General features: G+C 43.5%; 4 protein-coding genes across 6 annotated transcripts; 2 read left to right on the plus strand and 2 right to left on the minus strand.

Annotated features, from left to right (window-relative positions):
• The first annotated feature begins 427 nt into the window (after positions 1-427).
• On the plus strand, positions 428-3,839 carry LOC123167574 (B3 domain-containing protein Os01g0234100). 2 transcript variants are annotated; one of them, XM_044585409.1, is made up of 13 exons: positions 428-519; positions 723-821; positions 998-1,096; positions 1,195-1,275; positions 1,483-1,542; positions 1,661-1,807; positions 1,930-2,073; positions 2,184-2,221; positions 2,315-2,462; positions 2,615-2,652; positions 2,755-2,878; positions 2,958-3,164; positions 3,291-3,839. In XM_044585409.1, exons 1-13 carry the CDS (start codon positions 460-462, stop codon positions 3,591-3,593), a joined length of 1,548 nt encoding a protein of 515 aa, XP_044441344.1. In that variant the 5' UTR covers positions 428-459; the 3' UTR covers positions 3,594-3,839. The 2 variants fall into 2 exon arrangements, with proteins under 2 accessions (XP_044441344.1, XP_044441345.1); XM_044585410.1 differs by having other exon boundaries at positions 2,318-2,462.
• A 3,414-nt stretch (positions 3,840-7,253) lies between these two features.
• On the plus strand, positions 7,254-11,123 carry LOC123169259 (B3 domain-containing protein Os01g0234100-like). The gene is made up of 12 exons (XM_044587092.1): positions 7,254-7,438; positions 7,565-7,663; positions 7,804-7,902; positions 8,008-8,088; positions 8,316-8,468; positions 8,656-8,805; positions 8,971-9,008; positions 9,107-9,251; positions 9,438-9,475; positions 9,566-9,689; positions 9,836-10,042; positions 10,159-11,123. The coding sequence occupies exons 1-12, from the start codon at positions 7,361-7,363 to the stop codon at positions 10,690-10,692; spliced, it is 1,746 nt and encodes a 581-aa protein (XP_044443027.1). The 5' UTR covers positions 7,254-7,360; the 3' UTR covers positions 10,693-11,123.
• Positions 11,124-11,815: 692 nt separating this feature from the next.
• LOC123164098 (lupeol synthase) lies at positions 11,816-17,382 on the minus strand. Of its 2 annotated transcripts, XM_044581510.1 has the most exons (19): positions 17,137-17,382; positions 16,679-16,929; positions 16,404-16,595; positions 16,120-16,209; positions 15,752-15,949; positions 15,412-15,496; positions 15,106-15,272; positions 14,805-14,993; positions 14,593-14,706; positions 14,365-14,484; positions 14,151-14,273; positions 13,913-14,011; positions 13,529-13,585; positions 13,374-13,420; positions 13,157-13,300; positions 12,881-13,058; positions 12,631-12,711; positions 12,311-12,394; positions 11,816-12,181 (listed from the first exon to the last, which is right to left on the minus strand). In XM_044581510.1, the coding sequence occupies exons 2-19, from the start codon at positions 16,874-16,876 to the stop codon at positions 12,068-12,070; spliced, it is 2,280 nt and encodes a 759-aa protein (XP_044437445.1). In that variant the 5' UTR covers positions 16,877-16,929; positions 17,137-17,382; the 3' UTR covers positions 11,816-12,067. The 2 variants fall into 2 exon arrangements, with proteins under 2 accessions (XP_044437445.1, XP_044437446.1); XM_044581511.1 differs by lacking the exon at positions 11,816-12,181 and having other exon boundaries at positions 12,312-12,474.
• Positions 17,383-18,283: 901 nt separating this feature from the next.
• Positions 18,284-21,720, minus strand: LOC123164099 (homogentisate 1,2-dioxygenase). Its single transcript, XM_044581513.1, has 8 exons — positions 21,031-21,720; positions 20,709-20,945; positions 20,474-20,553; positions 19,897-20,064; positions 19,624-19,799; positions 19,344-19,413; positions 19,071-19,225; positions 18,284-18,972 (listed from the first exon to the last, which is right to left on the minus strand). Exons 1-8 carry the CDS (start codon positions 21,255-21,257, stop codon positions 18,646-18,648), a joined length of 1,440 nt encoding a protein of 479 aa, XP_044437448.1. The 5' UTR covers positions 21,258-21,720; the 3' UTR covers positions 18,284-18,645.
• Positions 21,721-23,158: the final 1,438 nt, after the last annotated feature.

Consider the following 23,158-nt stretch of genomic DNA (forward strand, 5'->3'; position numbering starts at 1 on the left):
ACTATTATTTAGTGATATATATGTTTAATATATACATAATCATTTTTATAATATTTGAGGGTTTTATGTTCATATCTTTAACGAGCTTAACAAGTTAAACGAGCCAGCTCGCGAGTTATACGAGTCGAGCCAATCCTGGATTTGAGCTCGTTATAATAACAAGTCAAGTCGAGTTTGTGATTTGTGAATGCCATGTGTCATCCATCAGGACGGGTCTCGCGTGAGACCTGGTCTCATAGAATTCTTTTCCACAACAAATCCTCTGATTTCCAGCTCGTTTTGACAGTTTTTGAACGCTTTGTGTGTATTTTTGTAAACTAACCAACGAAAGCTCCGTCAATCACTCTAGCCGCACAACGGTCCATTGCTGGCTCCGTTCGGTTAAGTAGTACCGTCTTTCTCTTCCTCCTTCCGTTGTGCAGCAGCAGCAGCAGCACCAACACCAACACCGGCAGAGCCATGGCGATGATAGTCTTCGATGCATGGAGTTCATCCGCCCCACCTCCCACGCATGAACATGTATGTATCATTCATCCATGCCTTTTATCTTATCTCCTTCCTGTCCTTTATTTACTTATGGTTAATTATTCATCTGGCCGGACGCTTCTCCTCTCATCAATGTTTTGGATCTTTATTATCTGGAAAAAAATGTTTTGGATCTTTATTCTGAATTTAAACTTCTTGCCAAGAAATGGTAACAAAAAGAGTTTTTACAATCGCAGGACAAGGGGCTCGCGCTCGCTATTATCGCTGACCAACAGAATATGGGGGTTGACGAATGCGATGATCCAGAGAGCAAGGTCGACTATGTACCTCTCAATGTAAGTGTTCGCCTGCTGTACTTAGAATCTTGATTTTCCCAGCAAAAAAAACTAGATTCATGATTTTGTAACGAATAAGTGCGTGACTTCTTGACTGGTCTAATTAACCTCATCGTGAGGACGTGAGGCCCGATTTTTTGCGACCAAATGATGACAATTTTTTTTTATGATCGTAGGAGGAGGAGCTCGCGCTCACCACTATTGCTGGCCAACAGCCCACGGCGGCTGACGAATGCGGTGATCCAGAGAGCGAGGTCGACTTTGTCCCTCTCAGAGTAAGTGTTTTCTTCATATTAAATAGTCATGATTTTGTAACTTATATGTATGTATAAGCGCACGGCTTCTTGATCAATCTAAACCTCGTTTGTGGAAGGTCGTGAGGCCGGATGATGAGCAGCCAAAGCATCCTGGCGGGCGGGTTAAAGTGTGTGCACATAAACCCAGGACGAAGAAAGTAAGTTGATACACTCCCGAAATACATTCTTGTGTTTGCTCTTGTAAACAGAGCTTCCAGTCGTATTTCTGAACTCACAATACTTCAGCTTGGATTATCAAATCTTTTACCTTCTTCTTTTCTGCGGGTGATCAATCTTTTACCTTCAGCCGCATACATAAATAGATCTTGACTTTGATGCTCTACTTTCACTGGTTATCTTGATAGGTGAAGAGAACGCGGCTGGCAGATTCCAAGAGTGACAAGGGTGATAATTTTGCGCCAATGGTAAGAACGGGATATCGAAATTTGGTTCATCGAGGCATTTTTGTATTCAACGCTTGAAAGAAACACATGTCCGTATATCATGTCTGTTTAAGGAGTAGATTGTGTACTTGTGTTACAGGGGAAGAGAGGGAGGCCGACACGCGCCAAGTCTGCTAAGAGCAAGACGTGGTGTAACACGGAGTTTGTTTACGGCGACAACATCAACATTAGTAGCAGTAGTGAGAGCGATAGCGAGGGAAACAAAGATGCTGATTATAATCCTACGGTATGGTCCTATATGGACCATTTTAAATTGCTTGACTGAAGACTTTTGTCATTCAAATCTTGATCACAGTTGTTTGTAAGCAGATTATTTTTTATGAAGCAATTTGTGTACTTGTGTTACAGAGGAAGACAGGTAGGCTGGTACGCGCCAAGTCTGTCAAGAGTAATATGTGGCGTAAACCGGAGTTTGTTTACGGTGACAACCTCGACATTAGCAGTAGTGCGAGCGAGACTGAGGGAAACAAAGATGATGATTATGATCCGATGGTAAGGTCATTATATATCAGACTCATTTTTCGTGAAATGATAAGAAAACAAATGTTCGTAAGTACAGGTTAATATGTATATCAAACTAAGGACATGTTTTGATTTGACAGGCATCCGACATTGATGGCCACCCAAAGAAATGTGCAAGGTACTTCCATCTCGTTGATTTTTTTTATAAGTGGAGTGTCATAAAAATAAAAGGCATCGGGTGTGTTTGACTCACAATCGAATCTTCGAACAGAAGATCTCGAGGGAGGCCAACACGCGCCAAGTCAGCTAAGAGCAAGATGTGGCGTAAACCAGAGTTTGTTAACAGTGACAACATTAACATTAGTAGCAATGGTGAGAGCGAGAGCGAGAGAAACAAAGATGATGATTATGATCCAACGGTAAGGTCCTACATGGATCATTTAAAATTTCTTGATTTAAGACATTTTCTTCATTCAAAGCTTGAAAGAATTACATGTTCATATAAACAAAACAAATGTTTCCAAGCAGATTAATATGTATGTCAAACTAAGCACATGTTTTGGTTTGACAGGCACCTGACGCTGATGGCCACCGCCAGAAATATGCAAGGTACTTCATCTCTTATTTGCTTTTTTCGTGAGTAGAGTGCTTTAAAATAAAAGATCTCGAGTGTGTTTGACTCGCGCACTTGAATCTTCAAATAAATTACAGCTCCCATGACATACGTGGCTCTGCTTTCGAAAGAGCTTCGGAGGTAATGAAGAAATTGACAGGAAAAGGAGCAAGCTTCATCAAGCTTATGCAACCCTCACACGTCGATAGGGTTTTCTGGCTTGTAAGTTTATTTTTTGGAGGTTCGTTAGCTTCCTCTTTTGGTACCTCCGTATTTGAATTTCTCGTTGTTCCTCCCCCAGGGTATCCCGCGTAAATTTTGCAAAGAGCATCTTCCGGAGAAAGACACTCTGATGACCCTAGAAGATGAAGAAGGACGGAGTTACAATGCAAACTACCTTGTCGCTAGGGATGGACTTAGCGGCGGGTGGAAAAACTTTGCAGAAAGGCATAGCCTTAAGGTCGACGACACCCTCGTCTTTCGACTCGTGAGCTCGGAAAAATTCAAGGTGAGTTGTTTCATCAATTTCCATATGTCATTCGTTTGTGATATTTTTTTGTCAAATGCATGGCAGAAGCAGTGCCCATTGATTCTTTTAGTGATTTAATTATTGGCAACTGCCTATTGTTTTCAGGTGTATATAGTAAGAGAGAATGAGCTGACGACAACTGATGATAATGTCAACTCCAAGGAGGAGGATCCAAATATTACTACCGGGGTCAGCGGCACAAGAGCCAACGACGACAGCAACAACGAGATCGACCTAGTAGCAGCCAATGATGATGGGCTGCCGTCGGTAGAGAATATGAGACTGAGAGCCCTCGCGTCAAAGATGGCGACTGTCCAGGATGCTCTCAAGGCGGTGAATGAGGAGGTGGGGGAGCTGGAGTTGAGCGTGAAGAAGGCCGTGCAGGCTGTGCGGCGGATGACAACCTGACCATGGTGACAAAAATATCACCAACTTGTGCATGCAGATCTTGAGTAACTATCTAGGACGGTGTTTTCATGTGCACATCAGCTTCAACTTTTGCAACAGGAAAGGTGTTTTATCATGTATATGTGTGCCAGACAGCTACTGAACATGCATATGGATGCCTGTTTTGGTTGCAGTTTTTCTTGGTCAAATCAAAAATCTTTGCATGCAGTTTCTTTAAATAGATCAAGTCTGTAGAGCCAAATTCTATTCTTGATGCCGGCTTGATTTACAAACTGGTCGATTCAGTTTTACCACTGCTCTAGTAAGGGGATCTGACTGAAATCGCACTGAAGAAAGTAAATGAAGAAAATTACGTAGATATCATCGGTTGTGAGTGACAAATTAAAGATCACAGCCATTTAAACCAGCTGGTTTGATTCACCAGGTGACTTAGTGCTAGGTGGGAAGGTTGTGAGGTTGAGGTCAGAAGATGAAGCCATGACATGGAATGTTTAGTTGGCATTCTTACTAACTAGACTGACTTCATCTTCAGAAACTTGTCAATAGTTAATGGCCACATCCAATCTCTCAAGTCAGAACCTCCCATGCCATATAGTCCTTGGGACACAACCTTTATGTAATTTAAAATGGGCATTGTATATAGGCTTCGTCAATTAATTTGGATCTAAGAGAGTACATTATTTGGCAAGTGTTGTATCGGCGATTCAGTTGTAGCAAATGTTCTCACAGCAGTGACATGATGAAAAAAATGCAAACAATGATCGTCATCTCTTGGTTGTTATGTTGACAATGAAAATATGCCGCTCAAAATATTATTTATCTCTATTTCAAAATCGAGCTCTGGCACCTACAAATCCATGCTTCCCTCTGAGAAGGACCTATCTATTTACTTTTATGTCGAGTCATCACCCTCTTATTAAAAAGCACCAGCTGGAGAGCACTGATGTCATTTGCATCCATTACTATTAGTTTATATTGGGTATGACTATGACTGGATCTCTTTTACCATGAATTACAATGTTTAGTCAGTCCTTGATCTTTAAAGGTGCTCTGCATTTATGTTTTGCGGTCTCAGAAAGGGCTAGCGAGATACCATCTTGTTATATCATATTATGATTGTTTTGAGAAAGTGTTGTCATCCGAGATTTATTATTATTGCTGCTAGTTGATTATGTCATTGATATGAGTAAATATGAGACCTAAGTGTTATTGTGAATGTGGTTAGTCATAATCTTTGCTGAAAACTTGAATGCTGGCTTTACATATTTACAACAACAAGAGCAAACAGAGTTTGTAAAAGTTTTTCTTTATCACTTTCAATTTATCAACTGAATTGCTTGAGGACAAGCAAAGGTTTAAGCTTGGGGGAGTTGATACGTCTCCGTTGTATCTATTTTTCCAAACACTTTTGCCCTTGTTTTGGACTCTAACTTGCATGATTTGAATGAAACTAATCCGGACTGACGATGTTTTCAGCAGAATTGCCATGGTATTATTTATGTGCAGAAACAAAAGTTCTCGAAATGACCTGAAACTCCACGGAACTTATTTTTGGAAAATAATAAAAATACTGGAAGAAGAATCCACGTCAGGGGGGCCTCCACCTGTCCACGAGGGTGGGGGGCGCGCCTGCCCCCCTGGGCGCGCCCCCTGCCTCATGGGCCTCCTGTTGCTCCACCGACCTCAACTCCAACTCCATATATTCGTATTCGGGGAGAAAAAAATCAGAGAGAAGGATTCATCGCGTTTTACGATACGGAGCCGCCGCCAAGGCCTAAAACCTCTCGGGAGGGCTGATCTGGAGTCCGTTCAGGGCTCCGGAGAGGGGAATCCGTCGCCGTCGTCATCATCAACCATCCTCCATCATCAATTTCATGATGCTCACCGCCGTGCGTGAGTAATTCCATCATAGGCTTGCTGGACGGTGATGGGTTGGATGAGATTTATCATGTAATCGAGTTAGTTTTGTTAGGGTTTGATCCCTAGTATCCACTATGTTCTGAGATTGATGTTGCTATGACTTTGCTATGCTTAATGCTTGTCACTAGGGCCCGAGTGCCATGATTTCAGATCTGAACCTATTATGTTTTCATGAATATATGTGAGTTCTTGATCCTATCTTGCAAGTCTATAGTCACCTACTATGTGTTATGATCCGGCAACCCCGAAGTGACAATAATCAGGACCACTCCCGGTGATGACCGTAGTTTGAGGAGTTCATGTATTCACTATGTGTTAATGCTTTGGTCCGGTACTCTATTAAAAGGAGGCCTTAATATCCCTTAGTTTCCGTTAGGACCCCGCTGCCACGGGAGGGTAGGACAAAAGATGTCATGCAAGTTCTTTTCCATAAGCATGTATGACTATATTCGGAATACATGCCTACATTACATTGATAAATTGGAGCTAGTTCTGTGTCACCCTATGTTATGACTGTTACATGATGAACCGCATCCGGCATAATTCTCCATCACCGATCCAATGCCTACGAGCTTTTCACATATTGTTCTCCGCTTATTTACTTTTCCGTTGCTACTGTTACAATCACTACAAAACCCAAAAATATTACTTTTGTTACCGTTACTGTTACTTCCATATTAATTTGCTACTAAATACTTTGCTGCAGATACTAAGTTATCCAGGTGTGGTTGAATTGACAACTCAACTGCTAATACTTGAGAATATTCTTTGGCTCCCCTTGTGTCGAATCAATAAATTTGGGTTGAATACTCTATCCTCGAAAACTGTTGCGATCCCCTATACTTGTGGGTTATCAACGGACGAGGAGGGTTTTTGTGGTCCGGGGTGTCGGAGTCCGACATGGCGAACGCCTTCCCAAAGTTCCCTCGATTTAGGGTCGGCTTGTGCGATTTTGGACATCCAGACTGTCCGGCCTTGATTTGTTGATCCGTGTTAGATGCTTAAAAAGTGTCGGTTCAGCTTGGTGTCAATATTTGCGGACGTTTTGGTAAGCCATGTTGGAGATGCCCTTATTGTCTCTCGTGAATCTGGAGCTTGTGGAATCAACCAACCTATGATTGAATAGTTAGGAGGACAATGGTATTCCCGGTTCACGAGGGTTCAAGTTCTAGACTTACATTGGTACTCGCATTATTTCTGAATTTATTTCAGACCTTCTAGCGATGTGCGTTCAGTGGGAGGAGACACTCCCGTCGACTACAAAGGCGTCTATGGCGACTTTGTGAATCTCAAGATGATATGTCAGCTCAGTCTCTCGGCGGTGCTCTTAGGGGTAGGGTGTGTGTGCACGTGCGTACATAGGGATGAGTGTATGTATGTACGTATGAGCGTCTGCATCTGTATGTACTGTGTTAAAAGAAAGAACCGATCAACTGGTAGTTTTCGCAATAAAATGAAAAAAATCAATCAACGGTACGTCTGATATGATGGTGACACGAACGGTAACGATTAACGAACCAGCCAATAAGCACGGAAGGAAAGGACGGAAGGATCCTTTCAAGAGTGTTGATTAATTTTCAAAAAACATACTATATCGGCCGCCTGCATGCGTCTCCATGGGATGGCAACGAATCCTCTGATTTCCAGCTCGTTTGGATAGTTTTCAAACGTTATGGATTTTTGTAAACTATAACCAACGAAAGCTCCGTCAATCACGTACTCTAGCCGGCCGCACAACGGTCGATTGCCTGGCTCCGTTCCGTTCCGTTAAGTAGTACCTGACGAAATTCCTACGATCTGTCTTTCTCTTCCTCATTCCTCGCCTCCTCCCGTTGTGCAGCAGAGGCATGGCGATGTTAGTCGTCATGGATGCTGCAGCAGGGAGTTCCTCCGTCCCACCATCTCCCACGCTTCATGATCAACACGTACGTATCATCTCCTTCACGTTATTTATTCTGATTTAAACTTCTCCTCTCATCAATGTTTTGGATCTTTATTCTGATTTAAACTTCTTGCAACGAAATGACTAAAGAAAAAACTGATGATCGCAGGATGAGGGGCTCGCCCTCGCTATTCTTGCCGACCAACAGCCTATGGCGGTCGACGAATGCGATGATCCAGAGAGCGAGGTCGACTATGTACCTCTAAGAGTAAGTGTTCGCTTGTTGCACTTCAGATTCAGTAGAGTCGTGATTTTGCAACTTCTTGATTGATCTAATTAACCTCATCTTGAGGCCGGGAGGCCCTTTTTTTTGCGACGAAATGATAACAATTTTTTTTATGATTGTAGGAAGAGGGGCTCGCGCTCGCTACTATTGCTGGCCAACAGCCTATGGCGGTTGATGAATGCGATGATCCGGAGAGCGAGGTCCACTTTGTACCTCTTAGAGTAAGTGTTCACTTGCTGTACTTCAGATTCACTAGAGTCATGATTCTGTAAAGTATAATTAAGAGCATGACTTCTTGATCGATCTAATTAACCTCATTGTGGCAGGTCGTGAGGCCGGAGGATGAGCAGCAAAAGCGTCCCGGCGGGCGGGTTAAAGTATGTGCACATAAACCTAAAATGCAGAAAGTAAGTCCGTCGATACACCCCCGAAATGCATTCTTGTGTTTGTGCTTGTGATATCCTGGAACTAAGATTAGAACCAATAAACAGAGCTTCCAGTTTTATTTATGAATTCACAATGCTTCTGCTCAGATTACCTTATACCTTCAGCCGCATATTTAAGCATATCCGACAGCAAAATTGTTTGTAAGCAGATTAATATTTACAAAGTAAATTGTGTACTTGTGTAACAGAAGAAGAGAAATAGGCCTGCACGCACCAAGTCTGCTAAGAGTAATATGTGGCGTAAACCGGAGTTTGTTTACTGTGACAACATCAACATTAATACGTGGCCGGCAGATTCCATACCCGACGACGGTGACAAGGATGATAATTTTGCGCCAACGGTAAGAACAACATAATATTGAATATTGGTTCATCAAAGCATTTTTGTATTCAACGCTTGAAAGAAACACTTGTCCTTATATCATGCCCATTTTGTATGGAAAAACGAAAAAACATGGTATGCCACGGTTAGTATCGTGGGTGGCCAAATTTCTTATTTAATAAGTAGATTGTGTACTTATGTTACAGGGGAAGAGAGGGAGGCCGGCACGCGCCAAGTCTGCAAAGACAAAGACGTGGCGAAAACTAGGGTTTGTTTACAGCGACAACTACAGCATTAGCAGCAGTGAGAGCGAGAGCGAGAGCGAGGGAAACAACAATGATGATTATGATCCGACGGTAAGGTCCTACATGAATTCAATGCATTTTTGTGAGTAGAAACTTAAAAGAATCCCATGTTTGTACACAGACTCATTTTTCAAAAAAGAAAGAAAGAAGAAAACAAATGTTTGTAAGCACACGTTAATATGTATGTAAAACTAAGAATGAGTTTTTATTTGACAGGCACCTGATGCTGATGGCCACCCAAAGAAATGTGCAAGGTAATTCATCACTAGTTGATTTCTCTGCGAGTAGAGTGCTTTAAAAATAAAATATCTCGAGTGTGTTTGACTCACACAACTGAATGTCCGAATAAAAGATCTCGAGGGAGGTCGGCACGCGCCAAGTCTGCTAAGAGCAAGATGTGGCGTAACCCGGAGTTTGTTTGCGGCGACAACATCAACATTAGTAGCAGTAGTGAGACCGAGATTGAAAGAAACAATGATGATGATTATGACCCGACGGTAAGGTCCTACATCGACCATTTAAAATTTCTTGATTTAGGACATTTTCTTCATTTGAAGCTTGAAAGAATTACATGTTCATGTATCAAACTCATTTTTGGTAATAAAAAACAAAACAAATGTTTGTAAGAAAACAAAGTACGGACTAATATGTATGTCAAACTAAGAACACATTTGATTTGACAGACACCTGATGCTGATGGCCACCGAAACAAATATGAAAGGTACTTAATCTCTTTTTGATATTTCTGTGAGAGTAGAGTGCTTTAAAAATAAAAGATCTCAAGTGACCTAAATCTTCAAATAAATTGCAGCTTCCAAGATATGCGAGGCTCTGCTTTTGAAAGAGCTTTGGAGGTAAATAAGAAATTGCCAAGAACAGAAGCAAGCTTCGTCAGGCGTATGCTACCGTCACATGTTGACAGGGTTTTTTGGATGGTAAGTCTCTCTTCATTAGGAGCTGTTTGAATCTTCATTAGGATTTGTGAGATCAGTAGCAGACAAGCAAGTGTCATCAGTCAATTTAATTAGGTTCTTTATTTTGTTCCTTTGTACTTTTGACATTCTTGTTGATCCTCTTGCAGGGTCTCCCGCGTAGCTTTTGCAGACAGCATCTTCCAAAGAAAGATACTGTAATGACTTTAGAAGACGAGGAAGGACGCAGCTACCCTGCAAACTACCTTGTCGCAAGAGATGGTCTTAGTGGTGGTTGGAAACACTTTGCGGAAGAACATAGACTCAAGGTCGACGGCGCACTGGTCTTTCGACTCGTGGGCTCGAAAAAATTCAAGGTGAGTCCTTACCATACATGTTTCATCAATTGCTACATCATTTCTTTGTAATATTTTTTATCAAATGCACGGCAGAAGCAACAGGCTGAAGTATGTAATCGATGCCTTTTTTTCAGGTGTATATAGTAAGAGAGGGTGAGTTGAGAACAACAGATTATGATGTCAGGTTTAAGGAAGAGGATGCGGAGGTTACAACCAGCACAACAACCTGTGATGATATCAACAACCTGGCAGCCAGCGAAAAAGACAATGTCGACGTCATGATATCTCCAGACGATTCAGAGCCAGAGGGCGGTGTCGACGGCATGGAGAGCTTCAGCAGCTTCAACATACTCGTTAACAGTGTGCTGGACACCAACCGTGAATTGTTCTCGGACCACCTGCGCGCGACGTACTACAAGCTCTGTCTTGCCCAGAAGGCGTGCCTCCACCGGAACCTGCTGCTTGAGGAGGTAAACCCCAAGCTGGCTATCGGAGCCATGGTGCAGACCGCTAGCATCGCCGAGGGTGTCAGGGCCTCCTCGCCTGCTTCTCGTGAGGACCTTGCGGCGTGGAAGAAGAATTTGCAAGCGCTGGAGGTCCTAGGCATGGACGTGGCATTCCTGCGCGAGCGCGTTGACGGCCTCCTCACACCTTCACACGCCATCTGATGGCGCCAGACGCACCGCCAGGATGAGCGCCCTTGAGTCGAAGATGCCCCCAACCGAAGCGATGAATGAGGCGGTGGAGGAGATAGAGTCCAGTGAGCAGGCTATGTGGCCATGCATAACATGTCAAGTTGCTGCTCTCTTAAGTCTGGATGTCATTTCAGTGAATCTGAACTCTATATATTCAACTGCGTATATGTTGAGGTTTCTTGTGTCCTCCATTTGAGTCTTCAGTTTATCCTCTCTGAAACCAGCTTTCTGAAATCCCGCAAATCGATGGATGTTGATCTTCTCTAACATGTGTGGCAAATAGGAGCTTTTAACATCAGATTGCTTTAGATGTAAACTTTCTTCGCATTTCAACTTATTTGAGCTCATTTGAATCAACTTGCTCATTCAGAGATCTCTCAAATACACTAAGGATGTCCACTTTCTTTTGTGTGTATCAGCAAATTTCAAAGATGAGGCATTTGTATTCCACCAGTGGAAAGGAAGCTTCAAATCTGAGCAAATATCTTCTTTGATGTCATTTAAAGCCAAGAACTAGGATGCCATGGTGGTCCTAAATTTCTAACTGTAACGATGATGCATACGTGTTGCAGATAATATCTTTCTTACAAGAAATGTACAATAGCCAGAAGCCATACAACAAATTAATGAATCGATTACAACACACAGTATTATGTATGATCTTCAGATATGCGCACCCCCTATAATTACACGACTATCTTCTTGTTTCTTTCTTCAAGACTTATAAATCAATATGAGTCTTCAGTTTATCCTCTCTGAAACCAGCTTTCTGAAATCGCGCAAATCGATGGATGTTGATCTTCTCTAACATGTGTGGCAAATAGGAGCTTTAACATCAGATTGCTTTAGATGTAAACTTTCTTTGCATTTCAACTTCTTTGAGCTCATTTGAATCAACTTGCTCATTCAGAGATCTCTCAAATACACTAAGGATGTCCACTTTCTTTTGCGCGTATCATTAAATTTCAAAGATGTGGCATTTGTAGTCAGTGGCCAGTGGAACGGAAGCCTCAAATCTGAGCAAATATCTTCTTTGATATCATTCAATGCCAAGAACTAGGATGCCATGGTGGTCCTAAATTTAGAGTTGTAACGATGATGCAAACGTGTTGCAGATAACATCTTTATTACAAGGAATGTACAAAAACTTTCAAGGAATCTTGTACAATTGCCAGAAGATCGATTACAACACACAGTATTATGTATGATCTTCAGATATGCACACCACCTATAATTACACGACTATCTTCTTGTTTCTTTCTTCAAGACTTATAAATCAAGATATCGCTCTTTCAGCCTTGCCAGCAGAGGAGCGACATCTAGTTGCTTCATACCAGAAGGCACTAATTTAGCCAGAGCAAAGTACTAGTCTATGATACTCTCCAAGGGCCCATATGGGGAATATGTTGCGATAAGCCATATAACACAAGGGACCATTTTTCAAGAAACTTCCAATCATTTCCTACATAATAATATACAAGATTGAGTCAGCTCCAATCATGTTTATTATAGCATTATTAAGAAAACAAGAATTCAAGATTTCGGTTTAAATCGTGTAGCGCATGGTACATTAACTGTAGCAGTTAGTTACCTCCTGTGGGAAGTCACCATTGCCAAGTTGCATGCTCATGATAAGTCTTGCAGCTTCGTGCAAAGGAGACGGATCTCGTTCGGCCTGATGTCGAAGAAAAGCTGGAATTAATTCGACAGTACTTCGTAGTTCAATTGAATTAGAACCTGCACCTTGAAGTTCTCCTATAATTTTTTCCAAGATCAGAAGTTATACTATAGATCGGTTCAGTTATTCTGGGGAAACCTTTCGTGCATTTACGATACTGCGCATTAACATAATAGTAGTCTTTTGGACTTTGACCATGTGAAACCTTTGGAGAGAGAAAGAGAAGTGGTCACCTGTCCAGCTTTCATTAGTGCCAACATTGCCCATGCGGTGTTGACTACATGTGATTTCTCCCCGTCTAGGTTCGTGTATGCCTGTTTAGAATTCGAGATGACACGTATGATCGGTTACCGTAGAAAGTGCAGAATTCAAGGTAAATTGAAACAAGAATAATTAAAAATTTCTTTGTCGGTATGCTTGATTTTCTCTAAGATGTGAGTACTTTCTGTTCATCAACATAAGAAGCCATTCGATAGCGTTTACCTTGGTTGTGGATGAAAGATGACTCTCACCCCATCCACCATTCCTTAGCTGCTTTGATAATAGAAACTGGCAACCCTTCCGGATGTAGGTGCTATTATTGTAACACTGTCCAACTGCCGATAGGCCCTCTATAGCAAACCACGTGCCGTATGTGAAGCAAATACCCCATGATCCGAACCTGCAAAACAACTTGTTGATCAATATGTCAACAGCACACCTTCTCCTTGTTTAATAAACTTAATATAAACACTATAAAACTGTTGATAGTGTACTGACCATGAACCGTCCTCATTCTGTAACTTCTCGATGAATTCTGTCGCTCTCCTGATGCATTGTTCTACTTCATCTTCCCGATGCCCGGGGTATTTTTGCCGAAACAGGGCCAATGCTTGGATGACCGACGAGGTACACTCGACGTACCTGCGACATGTATGCATCTTAATATCGAGTCACATGCAAGAGCTATTGCTAAGAAAGATTGTAGATTTCTTACTGATGCTCCACCATGATGTCTGCATATATCTCTGTCATGTTTAAATTCTGGAAAAGAAAAAAATATATTAAAGGTCTCATTACCCAATGTTAAATTGATTTTCCTAAACTCCAAATAAAAACAACATGGAGTGCAGGTGTTTGCAGAGCACTTGCCTCCATCCATGGATATGTACGAGCTAGCTCCCAAGTTCCATAGCCACCATTAGGATTCTGCGTACAACCTAGTGTCAAATCATTTTTACACAACCTGACAGACTTGCTTCAAGTAAAGATTGCATATCAGAATCATGCACATAAGAGTAGACACTGATCGCACTGAATCTGCCTTTCGTTACCAGCCATACGGCCTTGTGCTGAATTATTCACTAGCATCTACTCCCTCCGTTCGGAATTACTTGTCTTGGAAATGGATGTATCTAGAAGAATTCCGAACGGAGGGAGTAACTGAAAACTAACATTTACCCAACTTTATGGACATGCCCCTGTGTATGCATAGACCAAAATATAGAATCTAAAGTACAAGTTGTGGTTCCACACCTGTAAAGATAATAATATGTTCACTGCATCATGGAAGCGGCATGTTTCCATCTGATCACCCACGATCTCTGACGGAAACTTTGAGAGCAGTAACAGAGCCTGAAACAGAGGAGTTACAAAAGCCTCAAAGGCTGAAACAAAATGAAATGCATTACTTTGTAGTAGCAAAATGAAAGGCATGTTTCCATTTTAGTTCTGTTCACTTTCTTTTGCATCCTTAATTAATTTGATATCACACCTTGAGAGCTTCTGCTGTGCAGTCTGAAACCTGCCAGCCCTGGTCTGCAACCTGGAAGGCCCATCCTCCTTTAGAGATGTGACGGTACTTTCTGCTGAAGTCACCGGTAGGATTGCTGACAATCTTAAAAAAAAAAATTGTAAGTTAGTAGAGTTAGGGTTTCAGTCAAGATAAATGTACGTAACAAAATTCAGTTCTAGAAAAAATATATTACCTGGGATGCTTTTATGAAATGGTGTGCTTTCTTCAGAGTAGTTCCAAATTCCTGTGCAACATCACACGCTAATATTGCTTGTACAGCAAAAGCAACATCCCATGACTGACCTGCACATACCTTTTGAATGAACAATGACATGTAATATCAGTTTGTGCACAAATTTCAATTTTGACTAAATGGAAGGATATATTCTGTACTACAGAAAGAAGAATTTTTAAAACTTACCCGCACTTTCATGCCATCTTCACCGAGCCATAGGAAATCAGAAACTCTAGCCAAGTGGCGCTTGAATGCATCTGAACTGGGATTCTCAGACCAACAGCATAACATGGATAATGCCTGTAATAATGTTTATTCTTTGTAAGGAAATGATGTTCATTTACAGCTCACTGAAAATCAGCACTGAATTATTTTGTGAAGACCTCCGTAAGTCTAACCTTTTGCGCAGAGCCAATGCAGATATACCGTGAAATATCATCTTCGTATTTCAGGAAATCGGCAATTTGTCGTAGAGCTTTTCGTCTCATGTGGGAAACTGGCCAACATGCCAGAAAAGGTTCACCGAAACTGTAAAGGCAATCGGACAAGCATTCTTGGAGCCAGGTATGTGGATGATACGCATCTTCCTGCATTTGAATTCATAATCCTTTAAAATTGAACAAGAAATTAATCCAAATGTGAAATCACGTGGAATACTCGCAGAACAAAAGGTAAAAACTATAAAGTTAGTGGACTCACCTTTGCGCATAATTTGCGCGCTTGCTTCCAGTTAATCTTTTTGTAGGGGTGAATATGCAGCTCTTCCCTTAATGATAAAACCAGTTTTGTTATTGGGCCAACAAACTTCTTGCCATATAAATAGGACATGGGGATGAAAGCCATTCTGAAGTGACTCCACAACCGTCCTGCATTTGAGAAACAATATGATTGTTCTCATAAAATAAGCTCTTCCTAATATGGTTCATACCTAGTGTTGAATAACCAGGTAATTAATTGTAGTAACATGGTTGAACACTTAACGCACCGGTGAAGAACTCTGCGTACCTGGTTGGATAGGAACGAAGGATGGCAGAAGGAACAATTCTGGGGGCATAGGGTTTACACCTGACCATTCAGAAACCCCAAGTACCTGCAGCGTCAGGCATACAGTTCAGATGCACTTTGGGTCGATCGACGTAAATAGTTTCGTCAAATTTTTACTCTTGTTGAAGAATTCTGCATAACTGAAAGCATGCAGTTTCAGACTTGCTTGTTAACAAGAACATAATTTTTACTCTTTGAGTATATTAACAAGAAGTGGTGAAATGTTTGGCGAATCAAGCTAACTTGTGAATCATTGCTGAAAATAAAAACTTGGGGCCGGCACAAGGAGGATGATTGTTACCGAAAGCCACACTTTTCCCAATATTGGTATCATTGTTGCACCACCATGGTCATGTATCCATTTCCTAGCTTTTGGCATGGACATATCTGGTCCATCATCAGCACCCTCACCAAGTAGTCTTAGAGCAGCGTAGTTGAGAGCTGAGCTGAGCATGGAGCTCTCGCCTTCCGCATGTAGTCCCCATCCTCCATCCATATTCTGATAATACAAAAACTTGGGTCAGTCTATTTATTCCGATATAATTTTCTTGTGTAAAAATTTTGAAGACATCCGTAGAAACAGTTTTAGTGAAAATATATATTGTGGAAAACAGAACTTGCTAAAAGTTACCCATAATTAATTTCCTGGCAAATGTGCGTGCACCTTACCTGTCGGTTGTACAAATAGCGACAGATCTCCTTGCGGTGTTCTGACGATAGCGTAGTACCTAACGACTCCGTGACATACAAAACTACGATCTGCAGCAAGCAGGAATGAACAAACATCAGAATGTCTCCCATGTCGATGTCGATGTCACGCCAAAGTTGTGAATAGTTAGCAAGAATATATAGCATGCATAACCATCTAAATAAATGTTTATCATAACTAACTTGATGGTCATGATGAAGCAAACAAACAAACATCAAGTTTATGTATGATGCATCTTAATTACCATGGTTGCTGTGGTAAAGAGAGGGCCCGGAAAATCTCCTGGCCAGTGCCCATCGTGCGCTTGTATGGCTGAGAAGTATCTGAGTGCCCTTTTCAGTGTCTCCGACACCGTAGCTATGTTGATGTCGACACTAGTTTCATCACCTTTTGGTTTCTGTTGTTGGTCAAGGCTGAAGTTATTCCCCTTTACTAACTGCACAACAAAAAACACTTCAAATATTCAGTTGGATAGATACCACCAAGACAAGGGTGTATATATCAGTGCATTTTACTTACCTGCATGCGGGCCAAAACATCGGAGCTGTGCCTTGTCCTGAACCTGTTCTTCTGGAATTCAGCCCGTGCAGCGTCGACCGCATCCCGCTCTTCGCTTGATCCAGCGTCATTTCGGTCAAACTCCCATGTTTCTCTTCCGAAGTGGTTGTTGCCGCTCGTGAGCCACGGGCCGCCCTCGGCGATCTTGAGCTTCCACATATATATTTTTTACAGCACAAACACAATATTCTTCTGCCACTATTAAGCCACACCTGATGGCAAAAGCAGGGTTTAAGAGGTCAGAAACTTTGGAAAGAAAATCCATAACCAGGTTCTCTCTTTTACTGTTGGGACGTTTTGCCATCTTAATTTCTCCATGCATGCAGGAGTTTGATAAATAGTTTCTTGGAAACAGGAAACATGTCATGTAAACATTGAAGAGCGTACTGGCATAAATAAGAGAGCATCACAGCACTTACACAATATTTTGGACTGCACTTGTTAGCAGGCACAGATCACAGCGGAAGGGAATCGACAGAAGAGCGTGCGCATCACCCACCGTACCAACGCCGAATGAAGGAAGCAGGGTGATGAGTAGAATGTTGCGCATTCGGTCGGTCAGAGTAGCAGCATGGATGATGCATGAAGAGTGGGGCGAATGTGTTTATATCTCCGGGAAATGGGGCGGGGGCAAATCACATGGAAGCGATGAGGCCTTCCTTTTGCGTGCTGGGTGTGGATGGGCAGCTGAAAACCAGGGGAAATGGCTTATGCATGCTCGACCGTCATGCGATTCTCGGTGCGTGCCGTGTGAGTGCGGCGCATCATCCATCTCGTTTGCTCAAATGGTTTGTGAAAATTCGATGAAACGAAAGAGTGTGAATTTCGTAGGTGCACTCTGGAACTAATCGTGTGCGCTTCTGATGATATATTTGGCCGATTTCCATATGGAGTTTGTCGCCCCCTTTCGCCTTACGATTTGTTGATGTTCTTTCTCAATGTGAACGAACTGTAGCAATATCAGCATCAGTACCGACTACTAGGAATTAATCATGGAAGACCAACAAAGCAGCTAAACATGCATTCACCAGGTCTGAAAGAATATATGCTTTAACAATTGATCATGATAGCATTGTCTGTTACACTAAATACAAACAAAAAACCACCACAGTTCAAAGTTACAAACTGGAATTCAAAGAAGGCAATACGTGCTCGAGCATTAATTACATACAGAGACTAAAACATCGGTTGATCTAGCAAAAATGCAGAGCAAGTTGCCAAGGATTCAGAGGACCCTCCCTCCCTCCCTCCCTACCTCATATGCACAATCTTCAGTGCTAGCTAGCTAGCTGTTCCATGAAACAATCACACACTCTACTCACAGCCTTAGCAACAAGTCTGAATCAAATGCATCTCCAGTTCATCCTTCAAGGAGAAGTTGGATGCCGAATTTGATTTGCTGCTTATATCCACACAATTCTGAAGCATTCCGTATAACTAATGCAGGTGCAACTAACTGATGGCCAGAATTCAGTGATGAATCGATATGGATTACAGATAGGAACATACATGTATACTGTCAACATAACTGATTTCAGTACAACACAACAAGCAGAAGACTGAAGGTGCAGCCACATTATTCCTCTTTATTCGAAAAACATGTATGCATCTTCTTCCTTACAGAATTAACTAGGGGAGGTTTATCCAACAAAAGTGGTGAGGGTACAATCAGCGAATAAATAGGCTGCTAACCAGCAAAGAAAACCAACTGCTCATCACCATCAATGTACATGCTTTTGCTTGCTAATGATATTATTATCTATACACATTGGCATGTTGGATGGTGATTGTACATGCATGCTGCACATTCTGCTTATTTATTCCTACTGGATTGATTAATGTTTGCTTTCTCCCTTTACACAGGTAACTAGTAGTATACATACATATACATGGCCTGGGAATTTCATTTCCTACCTGCGGGAACAGAGCTACTTCTCGCCATCCTTGTCGTCGCTGCTGGTTGTCGCAGGTCCGTCACTGCCATCTTTGCCGTGGGAGAAGTGGGATTTGAGCCCGATCCAACACTGGTAGTAGTCGAGGTCCCGGGACGGTGACTCGAGCGCCCAGCGGCACACGCGTGGGATCAGCGCAGACTCGAACATGAAGGCCAGCGTGCCGCTCAGCCTTGTCGGCGTGTTGGCCTCCGGTCCGCCAAGCTTGCTGATGGTCGCCTCGTACGTCTTGGTGTCCGGCCCATGGGGTGTCATGCAGCTGTGCAGGCTCGCGCCTCCGGGGAGGAAGCCATCGGCTTTTGCCTGCGTCGCAAGTTCAAGTTCAGTTTGTTTCAGTAAAGGACTTCAAGAAACAAATAACAAGTTCAGTTCAGTTTATACCAAGGGTAGAAATTTATTACCTCGTATACGCCGTAGATCAGTCCCATGAACTCGCTCATGCAGTTGCGATGGTAGTACGGAGGGCGGAATGTGTTCTCGGCAACCAGCCATCGGGGCGGGAATATCACAAAATCAAGTAATGCTACGCCAGGCTTGTCAGTTGGAGCAGTAAGAACTGAAAATGGGAGGAACAAGCACAAAGCTGTTAGACTTAGAACCCCAACCCATGAAGCAGCTAAAATGGCCCTGGCCCCCAAAACTGAAGTATTATCTCAGTGACAAGAAGCAGTCACCTGTGTTTACTGACGGGTCGGCGTGATCGAACAGGACAGTGTTAAATGGACAGAACTTGCTCAGGTCGTACTGAATGGAAACAAAATCAAGTTAGGCACACATGGCAGAACTTACTCAGATTATACTGAAAAGAAATAATACCAAGCTAGCTAGGCACATATGGCAAGATGTCGGACCAAAGAGAAATCAGGGACTTGATCTTAATCAATTATGCAGAAAAGAAAAGACAAAAATTAACAGCTAAAACTTAGAAGTGAATCCGCTGAGACGGTTGGTTACCTTGTATGGGACATAATTTCCATGCCAGGCGACCACATTAAACGGTGAAAAATCCTGTGTGGCGGTGAATAGCTCACCACCATACTTCTGCACTATGACATACCCAGGGCGGTGGGCTTGCTCGTACCATGCCGTGGGGGAGAGGAAATCCCTCGCCGAAGCCAAACCGTTGGCACCTGCAGACCAATTCACTCATTAGGCATCTTATAACAGCACCGCGTGCCGATTTAGTCTTAGAGTAGAATACAGAAGGCAGAGTCACAAGTATATTACCGATCGGACCAAGATCAGGGAGCTGGAAATGGGCGCCGAAGATCTCGGAAACATAGCCACGCGAAGGGCCGTCAGGCAAGTCGACGGCGAAGCGGAAGCCCTGAGGAATGACGACGATCTCGCCAGGTGGCACCAACATCTTTCCGCACTCGGTTGTGATCAACAACTCTGGGCTTGACACCAAAACCATGGAAGGTGATGAGGATTGACATTTCCATCAAATGTAAGCATAACAGAATAGGGATTGCATCAATCAATTATCTCCTATCCTTTTAGTTTTTTTTTAAGTATGCTATATTTTTGCAGATAAAGTAGGTTATCAATCGCACATAACGACAGAAGACTGGGACACTGACAAGGATGGCGAGCACAGAATTTTGGGTAACAAGAGTAAGATGTGATCATAACTCTAGTGGCAGTGGGGCCTGGTGTTATTGGTTAGTAATGCCAAATGGTGGTTGTGCGGCTGGATATGTGAGATAGTTCCAATCAAGCATGAACAGAGCAACAGGCTGGTAGGTACAGAAAGATAGCGCGTTATGTCTGAATTTGACGGGTCGAAGCCCAGAAGACTGACTCCCTTGCTGTGGCACGATGAGGAAGTCGCCGTCGGCGTTGCAGAAGGCGCATCCGTCCATGGACTTGTTAGCGGCGTACCTGGAACAAGAGGGCATGAGCATGAGCATGAGCAGACAGCAGAGTCAATCAGGCATTCACTTGTTGTGAAGCTGGAACTGCTGAATAGAGTGAACAGTCTGAAGGATGGTTCAGTTCAGTTGAGCAATGAACAAGTTAAAGAAAGAAGTAGAGACATGTGGACTGCGAATCCGTGGCGGAGGAAGGAACTGCCGGCGCCGCAGACGGTGTAGAGGCCGTCGACGAAGTCGAGGTCCGCATCCTTATCCGCATCGCGGGGCCTCCATCGGAGCTGGGTGGGCGTGGCGATGGCGGCGCGCGGGTCGTGGAAGTCGGCGAGGAGGCGGGGGTTGGGCGGGTCCCGCGGGTGGAAGGGGTCGTGGGTCACCGACGGCTTGATCCGGTACATCCACCTGCAGCAAAAAGAGCGGATCTTGATTGAGCCTGGACTGGAGGGCGGGGGAGCAGAGGAGGAAGAAAGGGGGAGGAGGTAGGTACGTGCGGAGGTTGCGGTGGCGCGGGGTGGTGAAGGAGGTGCCGGAGAGCTGCTCGGCGTAGAGGCCCAGCGGGCAGAGCAGCGGGCTGTTGTGGCCGTTGGCCGGGAGCGACCCCTGGACGGCCTCCGACGAGAAGCTGTTGCCCAGCCCCGACAGGTACGCGTACCCGTCGCCTCCGCCGTTCTGCTCCGGCTCCGGCGGGCGCGGGTCGGCGGGGCTCCCGGACATGGCCGGCGGGTGCTTGTAGGTCCCTGACGCCGGCGAAGAGGGAGCGAGTGGCGAGCAGGCGAGGCGTGTGGGAGTGAGGGACAGCGTCAGGAGGTCGTCGCCTTGTGCGCAGATCAGATGGATGAAGCGTCCGAGTTGAAAACTCTCTCCCAATAGCAAAGCAGTCGGCGCCGTCGCCTCTCTCTCATCCAAATGCTTTATTATTACAGTCGGCTGCCGGGACTACGAGGATTCAGCCTCAGAGGACCCGAGCACCCCTTGAGCCAGCGCTATGGAGTCGTGGCGGACAGATCCGCTCCCGGAAGCGGCGAAGTGCAACGCAGACTACCATTGCCTCATCCAACCGGCACGGATGACACCCTAGTCGATGGATCTGGATTGGTCGAAGTCCGATCCGCTGCCTGCCATGCCGGAGAAGGCTGGAAACCGCGAGAGGTGAGCTCGGGTGGCGGAGGGGAGTGGAGTGAAGTGATTAGGGTTTGCTCCGGTGAGCGGATGGGGACGAATATATGTGGGGTCGGGTGGGCCAGCATGGGCCTGTTACGACGTGGTAGGCGTGCCTAAGCACCCCATATCCGCCTCATATTTGGGCTAGGTGCCAATCAACCCGTGCGTTTGAGGGCCATTTAAGGCGCCGTTTGGGTCAAAATTTTGCAACCGGACAGTAGTGGGCGGCTCGACCGGGCGTATGATACGGGTTTTGAGGCGCCCATCTGTAGATGCCCTTCCTACTCTCGCAATCTTCATCTCAAAATAAGTGTCTCAACTTTATACTAATTTTAGTGTAAAATTTTACTAAAGATAATACACTTATTTTAGAACAGAGGGAGTACGTATAAAGCTTTGTTGATTATGCACAAAAAGATAGCTTCATCCATTGACCCACAAAAAAAAAGAGCTCCATGCGTTGATCAAGGAAGCTTCATCCATCACAGATTCGCAGTACTGTGCATCACCATCCTCATCAGTTTCAGCCATAGTTCAAAACACCGGACCAAGACGGCGGTCCGACAAGAAAAAACCAGAACCGACGCCCTGTCCGGTTTTTAAGGCGCACTCATCTTTTGGTAAAAAGTTAAAAAAACCTGAAAATATTCATAAAATGGTGCGTCCACTTGTGACCGAACTCTTTCTTTGTGCCCAGGCACACTAAAGGACCTGTAAAACTAGGCTGGCAACACATTCAGTAAGGGATGACATCCAATATTATGTGTATTTGTTTGATTTTAAGTTCAGTTTTAATAAAAAAGAATAGCCTAGATATTTCAGGGTTTCTTTTTATTGCAAATGAAATGAACCGATGAACCAGCTGTCGGACCAATCAAAAACTAAACCGACAGCCTCGCCGGTCCGGTTTTTGAAACTACATATGGTGTCGGTGCACTATGCTACGTGCTGATGAACAGAAAATAGTTGGATGGACCGATCAAACATTGACAACAGATTAAAGCACACGATAAGATGAAAAACCAGTGAAGCATGGTAACAAACTGTATGCTGTATGTGTATCCCTAGCAAGATATATGCAGATGTGCGTCTGTCTCTTCAACATCATCGGCTCGGCACCCTAATTCCTCCCTCGCCATTCATATCCATGGATGGGCGGGAATGTAAACAGAGCAACGATACCAACTATGAATCTGTATCGCCTATGCCTATCTATCATATGAAAATAAAAAGGGCATATTTTTTCTGATCGGTCGATTCATATTCATAGATTTTTTTGATCATATTTTTTTCTGTTAGAATTTTTTTCTGTTCATAGATTTTTTTGTGATATTATTGTTGAATATGCAAATGTCTGTGTGTTCATATATATGCAAAGAATATGTCAATTTTTTCTGAAAATTTTTATAATTTGTTTCTGTTGTAATTTTGTTCATAGAATAAGAAGAGAAAGT

Source organism: Triticum aestivum, chromosome 7D, assembly GCF_018294505.1.
Source record: "Triticum aestivum cultivar Chinese Spring chromosome 7D, IWGSC CS RefSeq v2.1, whole genome shotgun sequence".
Taxonomy (NCBI): domain Eukaryota; kingdom Viridiplantae; phylum Streptophyta; class Magnoliopsida; order Poales; family Poaceae; genus Triticum; species Triticum aestivum.

What these genes read in the sequence shown, in the direction of transcription:
- LOC123167574 (XM_044585409.1), top strand. Translation starts at nt 460, where the DNA reads ATGGCGATGATAGTCTTCGATGCATGGAGTTCATCCGCCCCACCTCCC. An exon ending in GTGATAATTTTGCGCCAATG is followed by an intron (nt 1,543 to 1,660) that starts GTAAGAACGGGA and finishes CTTGTGTTACAG; the next exon opens with GGGAAGAGAGGGAGGCCGAC. An exon ending in TCGATAGGGTTTTCTGGCTT is followed by an intron (nt 2,879 to 2,957) that starts GTAAGTTTATTT and finishes TTCCTCCCCCAG; the next exon opens with GGTATCCCGCGTAAATTTTG.
- LOC123164098 (XM_044581510.1), bottom strand. Translation starts at nt 16,876, where the DNA reads ATGTGGAAGCTCAAGATCGCCGAGGGCGGCCCGTGGCTCACGAGCGGC. An exon ending in ATTTCATAAAAGCATCCCAG is followed by an intron (nt 14,274 to 14,364) that starts GTAATATATTTT and finishes TTTTTTTTTAAG; the next exon opens with ATTGTCAGCAATCCTACCGG. An exon ending in CACTAATGAAAGCTGGACAG is followed by an intron (nt 12,395 to 12,630) that starts GTGACCACTTCT and finishes CTTCGACATCAG; the next exon opens with GCCGAACGAGATCCGTCTCC.
- LOC123164099 (XM_044581513.1), bottom strand. Translation starts at nt 21,257, where the DNA reads ATGTCCGGGAGCCCCGCCGACCCGCGCCCGCCGGAGCCGGAGCAGAAC. An exon ending in CACGGATTCGCAGTCCACAT is followed by an intron (nt 20,554 to 20,708) that starts GTCTCTACTTCT and finishes CTCTTGTTCCAG; the next exon opens with GTACGCCGCTAACAAGTCCA. An exon ending in CATCGTGCCACAGCAAGGGA is followed by an intron (nt 20,065 to 20,473) that starts GTCAGTCTTCTG and finishes TGTCAAGCCCAG; the next exon opens with AGTTGTTGATCACAACCGAG.
- LOC123169259 (XM_044587092.1), top strand. Translation starts at nt 7,361, where the DNA reads ATGGCGATGTTAGTCGTCATGGATGCTGCAGCAGGGAGTTCCTCCGTC. An exon ending in ATGATGATTATGACCCGACG is followed by an intron (nt 9,252 to 9,437) that starts GTAAGGTCCTAC and finishes TTGATTTGACAG; the next exon opens with ACACCTGATGCTGATGGCCA. An exon ending in CACCGAAACAAATATGAAAG is followed by an intron (nt 9,476 to 9,565) that starts GTACTTAATCTC and finishes AATAAATTGCAG; the next exon opens with CTTCCAAGATATGCGAGGCT.